Genomic DNA, 6,460 nt, shown 5'->3' with positions numbered 1-6,460 from the left:
GGCATAATGGAGCTCTTTGGTCCGTTTTATTAGGCGGATGAGGTTTGTATAACTCTATGGTCTGTAATAGTCGTAAAAAGTATCCATTCTCGCTGTTCCTTCCTGGCTTTTGTTTGATATTGTTCGCATTTACACTTAACTTTCGAAGACAAAGATTTCGTTTGTCTTAAAAGAAAGGAAGTTAAAATTCCTTTATAATGAAATTACTTTTCGGAAACAGAAAAGGTGGGTGAAAAAAACATTTAGGTACCTACTACTTTTTTGTTGGGTTTAGTCGTTTTAAGGGCTAACAACAAGGTCCTCTCCTTACTTTTAATTACTTGATTTTACTTTCAAAATTTATATGAGGTGTTTTATAGGAAATGGGGGCATGCAATGCAGTCGGCAGGAATCCACTGGGAAGGGCGGATATTGTAGAAAATGGCTAAATATTTATCAAACATAGCTAAGAACTATCGCAAAGAAACTTGCTTTCACTTATAATAAACCACATCGAAATCGGTCAATCTATTTTAGAGCTACGACGCCGCAGGAATTGGCGTCAAACATAACATAACACCACTAAGTATTCGCGTCGGTGGTTAATTTTAATTTTAATATGATCCGTCAAACCGCCACAAATCATCTAACGCCGCCATTTTAAAAATAATTTTCGCGCCAATCCGAAATAACGCAGGAAACATCATCCTTAATTACTTTAACCAGAAACAAGAATCGATATTGCAAAATATGTTCAAATAAAAATAAATCCAACGCTTTTTCAATAAGACTGAGTTTCTCTAAACGTTTCAAAGTAAATAAGTCGTTTTGGATAATCGAAAAGGTCCGGAAACGATTAGTTCTGTAACCACGATGACAGGCAGGATGCAAGGAATCATTATCCGCCTTAAAAACAATCTTTTATCCCTCTCATTCTTGCATGAAACCGGTAATGAGAGACAGAGAGCGAGCAGCCCGCATCCGGCAGTCTGTTTGCAAATCCTTTTTGGAAACCATAATGTATTAAACGACTGAATTTAATAGTAATTTTTAAGTCTTATGCGTTTGGTTTAGAGTTTAATTTCGATTATAGTGTTGTGTTGTTGAGTCTTTTAAATTTTTGGGGAGTTGTTTCCCATTGAATTTTGTATTTAGAATTTGTAGCGTGAAATATTTCAATTTTCATTTTGCGTTTCAACGCTCACTCGGATGCACGCGTTTTAAATTTTGTATAGTTTAAATATACAATTACGTGTTTCGTATAGTTTTGTACATTTGAATAGTTTTTGGAGTTTTGTTTGTGAAGTGCGGCAGTGTTATAAGGATTTTGCTGTTTGTGGCCAATTTATGGTAAGTTTTTTTTTCTCGGCTGGTTACAACTATTTTTTTGTTAAAAATTAAATTAAGATTTATGCGTGTTTTTTTTGCCATAGTCCGATATTGACCAAAAGTAATAGACGAAAGTATCATAGTTCGATCAGAGAAAAAAAAAACATAAATTGTTGATAATTATTTTTAAAATTTTGCATGCTCTATGTGATACGTTTTCTTGTGTAACAAAACAACTGGGTTATTTTTTTATATGAGATTAAATTAAATATGTCGAATAAAGCCTGTTTAATTCTGACGGTGCATACAAAACTCGATTTCATAAAACTACTAAGTTTAAATACCGACTTTAAATATAAAGCAATTGAAGTACCTAGCTGAACCGATTTAAATTCAATTATAAAATAGATATAAACCCCGAAAATAGTTTTTCAAATCAGCCTAGAATCAAAGAGAACCAATCAATTTTGCCGCCCCTTTTTAATTTAATTTTTATGTATATATTTCACACATGCCTCTCAGAAAGACCGGACTTCCTGGGTTGTAATTCCTCTCATTCGGAGAGGAAGTCTCTGCCCAGCAACGGGACATGATGTGTGTATAAATTTCTGTCTAATTACGGTTTTCGATTGTTATCGTATTATTGCTATTTAATTACATTTAAACAACAAAGTCGTTTTATCACAATATTATTGTCGGATTCGTTTCAACATCGAGTCCGCTAATCCGAACAAATTTCGGATCGGTCAAGCGATAAATCTGACTTGTCGCCGATGTATGTACAATGTGTGAGTTTTGAGTCATCTGTACACGAATTATTAGTGTATTGTTGGATTATTTATGTGTTAACCTCGTCATTACAGTCAGTTGGCAGTTTTGTTTTTGCATGTAAGTGTGCGGAACTACACTTGTGTGCACATTTCCCTCCGCAACAAACGCCAGAACAATTTTAAAGGTAATCTACCGCTAAGAAGCTCCGGTAGGAAGCCCACGTTGCTTTAAGGATAGAGTCGATAAATGAGAAGTCACTATGACAGATCAAAAATGCCGTGAAAATTCAGGGCTCTGCATCACCATACCAGCCTATTATACGTCCCACAGCTGGGCTCAGGCCTCTAAGAGTGAGGTGTTATTCCCACGCGGGCTCCCTGTGGATTTGCAACTTCATGCACATCATTCCATTGCTTCGCAGGTTTGTGCAAACCTCGCGACGTTTTCCTTCACCGGTACTTTCAAATATTGTTTCGTACATGAAATTCGTAAAACTCATAGGTGCGAGCTGGGGTTTGAAACCACGACCCTCTGCTTGAGAGGCCATAGGTTTAGCGATTTTAGCGTATCAAATGGTGTCTTAAATATCATCATCATCATGTCAGCCGAACCGAAAGACGTCTACTGCTGGACATAGGCCTCCCCCAAGGCTCTCCACTCAGACCGGTCCTGTGCCTTCCGCATACAACGCGATCCCGCGATCTTCCCCTGCCCTGCCATTACCATGGTCGCTACCAGAGCCAGGAATAGCAGGGCCGCCGGGGACTAGGGGTCTGGGCTGGTTTTGTGGGTTCATTTTTATTTTGGGGGGGAATGCCTTAGTCGCCACGCTTGGCAGGCGGGTTGGCGACCGCAGTTATACCAGATAGTTCGCGGAGAACGCTGCTAGCTACCCATCCTTCGGTTTATCCCTTAGTCGCCTCTTACGACACCCACGGGAAGAGATGGGGTGCACGGGTGGTGCAATTCTCGACCGACACCACACGGCACGGCACGGTCTTAAATATGTATCAATGAAATTGCCCCATTAAACTACCCAAAAGTTTACATTTCTGTATTGAAATACATTAGCCTAGTTTGTATTACAGTTGAGATCATAAACTTGTGAGCACAAATTTGACCGAAAATATCTGAACACGCTTCTACGACATTAACAATAGAGTCGTTTTACAATAAAAAATAAATAAAAAAAATGATTTATTGTACAATCAACTTGAAGCAAAATACAATGATCAATGAGTATGGAAAGTTTGTATAGAGAAGTCGCGGGAATGGCCAAATATTCTGACCCCCAAACTAGGTAAAGACCTGTGTCTTGGGGGCCTGAGTTTGAGTAACTCCGGCTTCGGCGATATTTGTACACATACCTACACAGTCATAAGGATCAATCAGAAGCAATGATAACAGAATTTATACAATAAAACAGTACCAGGGGTATTGCAGATGCGTTGCCAAACTAGAGGCCTAAGATGGGATACCTCACGTGCCAGTAATTTCACCGGCTGTCTTACTCTCCACGCCGAAACACAACATTTAGTTCAACCAATCACAAATGTGGCGCAAATGTCAAAGTTGTTAAAAGAAGCTCGCCATGGCGCCAACTATGCTTGGTTTGAATAGGTATTTAATTAAATGTAAACAAAACAACGTCAATTGGTGTCTTAAATATTGAAATTCCCCCATTAAACTATCTAAATATTTACATTTCTGTATTGAAATACACTAGTCTAGTTTCTATTACAATGATAGTTAAGTAAAATGTTTAGTATCCTTAAATGTGCCAAATCTGGCAGCTGAAGTTTTTTTTACATTTAGTCAATTACCTAAACCTTCCAAGTATCTAATATAATAGGCCACCACGGCTTAAAAAAAAACCAAACTGTCTCAACAATACTTAAATTACTCTAACAGCAGTAATTTACAATGGTATTCTTATTCTTAACAATCGTAATGGCCGCCGTTCCCGCCATCTCTTTTCCCGCGCTTTCTAATCCGGCCATAGACAATAGAACTGTGTCGTGAGAGAGAAGGCGCCAATTATACTTATCACAGTTATCCCACTCATTCCGCCTGTATAGTTAAAAAAAAATCAAACTGACAGCAAAACGGCCAGTATTAATAATTATCTAAGTAGTATAAGTAGTGCCACCGGAGTTGAGGTTACGCACACAAGAACATGCCGGGAAATGACAGCGGGATTTTGACATTTACTTATTAATTTCTTTTCACTCTTTTGTGCAATCAGTTCTTAATGTAGCTGTGTGTGTAATCAAATCATTCACTTCAACTCTCGTGGCACTACCCTAGATACTATACTATTACTATACCTAGATAGATACATAGGTATGCAACCTCGCCAAATAATTTTACTGGCGCATGTTGCATTAGTGACTCGCCACAATAAAGAAACAGGCCAAGAGCGTGTCGGACACACCCGATAATGGTTCCGTAGCCATTACGAAAAAATCAAATAATATTTTTCTAAGGATTTCGTCTTGTGTACGAAATCTTCCAAGTTTAGGTATATTTTATACCTTAGGCTGCTATTTACTCTCAAACTACTAATAATTCTCAATCAATCTTAGCCGCTATAATTTTCCTTGTAAATTTGATATACTAACTACCATCTTGTTTTTTTTTTTAAATTTTCCACCCAACAGTTAATAAATAAATAAAAATAAATAAATAAATATCATGGGACTTGACACAATGTGACCTAGTCCCAAACTAAGCAAAGCTGTACTATGGATACTAGGCAACGGAAAACACTTACTTATATATAAAACATACTTAAATACATATTAAACATCCAAGCGAGAACAAACATTCGTGTTATTCACACAATATCTGCCCGCCGGGATTCGAACCAGGACCTCAAGCTTCATAGTCAGGTTCTCTAACCACTTAGCCATCGGTCGTCAACAGTAGATTTAGAGGGGACGGACGGACGCTCGATTTAAAGAAAATTTGCACTTCAGTTGAATATTAATATTATATGTATTAAGTATGTACTTAATTGACAATTTTAGTACACTAAACAATAGCTCAGTTGTGTGAGTAGAATCGAACCTTGGATTAAGTATAAATACATCATTCCAAAACAACTCATTAATCAGTATCACAATTTAAATAATCATTAAAGACCACCATATTTAACACAATGCGTCAGGATGCAGGATAAATAAAACGTTTTTTTTTTTAATACCGGAAGCGATGATTATGGAACGTCCGTCCGTTGAAGATGGCGCGTTTCCGGAGTCTGTGACGTATGTAAAAAGGCGGGGTGTTCTATTGACAGCTTGATTTTTTATGACACGAGGCAAAGTATGACACAGATCTGCCACAGATAATGGTAGGTTAGGTAACAAGGATTATATAGTTAACGAATATTGTGAGCAAGAGCTTTTTTAGGGTTCCGTAGTTAAAATGGCATAAGCGGAACCGTTGTAGGCTCGCCATGTCTGTCTGACTGTACGTCTGTCTGTGCTATTAAGGTATATATATGTAGCAAGCTACTATCCCGAGAAACACAGTAAAAAAAATGTTTTAGGGTACGTCCCATAGACGTAAACAATGGATTGTCTTTTAAAATCATAAGGGGGGTGTGAAGATGATTTTTTGATTCAGTGATTTCTGATCTGTTTGCGAAATATTCAACTTTAAAGTGCTAATCATTTACTCGTAGTATACCTATGTTTACTTGACACATTGCATTGGCTGTAAATATTATTTACTAGCCGTTACCACCAACTCCGTCCGCGTTAATTCGTGTACGCTATCCGCGGGAACTATACAATTTTCCGGGATAAAACTATGCTATGTCCTCCTTCGGGATCTAAACTATCTGTATACCGAATTTTATCTCGCATTATAATATTAGTGAGATTATTGACGCCAGCTGGCCTAGTGGTTAGAGAACCTGACTACAAGCTAGAGGTCCGGGTTCGATTCCCGTGTCGGGGCAGATATTTGTATGAAAAATACGAATGTTTGTTCTCGGGTCTTGGTGTTTAATATGTATTTAAGTATGTATCTATCTATATAAATATATTTATCCATTGCTTAGTACCCATAACACAAGCTTTGCTAAGCTTACTTTGGGACTAGGTCAATTGGTGTTAGTTAATTGTCCCGTAATATTTATTTATTTATTTGATATATAATACCCACTATTAATTTAGGTTCTAGGGGATAAAATTAGTCAAATACCGTATCCATTCACAATCACGACGTTACATTTGTCCAATTCAAAGCATTCAGCCAATGCAGTGTCAATAATAAAAAGGAAGTGCACACAAAAATCGGGATATCCTACGGAAGTAACCGTCGGTCGCCATTTTGTACCGGAAACAGCAAATGGCGGATTATGGTGACGTTATTG

General features: G+C 37.6%; 1 protein-coding gene across 2 annotated transcripts in view; it reads left to right on the top strand.

Annotated features, from left to right (window-relative positions):
• The first annotated feature begins 1,165 nt into the window (after window positions 1–1,165).
• Window positions 1,166–6,460, top strand: part of edl (ETS-domain lacking) — a 21,021-nt gene continuing 15,726 nt past the window's right edge. The window contains exon 1 of one of the 2 annotated variants that reach the window (XM_074109089.1): window positions 1,166–1,329. In XM_074109089.1, the coding sequence (XP_073965190.1) occupies window positions 1,327–1,329 (3 nt within the window). In that variant the 5' untranslated portion in view covers window positions 1,166–1,326. Of the gene's footprint in view, window positions 1,330–2,689; window positions 3,076–6,460 lie in introns of those variants that run through there. The other variant, XM_074109092.1, reaches the window with a different exon arrangement.

This window comes from Choristoneura fumiferana, chromosome 28 (genome assembly GCF_025370935.1).
Source record: "Choristoneura fumiferana chromosome 28, NRCan_CFum_1, whole genome shotgun sequence".
In the NCBI taxonomy this organism is placed as follows: Eukaryota; Metazoa; Arthropoda; class Insecta; order Lepidoptera; family Tortricidae; genus Choristoneura; species Choristoneura fumiferana.
This window is presented reverse-complemented; position numbering and strand designations above follow the sequence as displayed.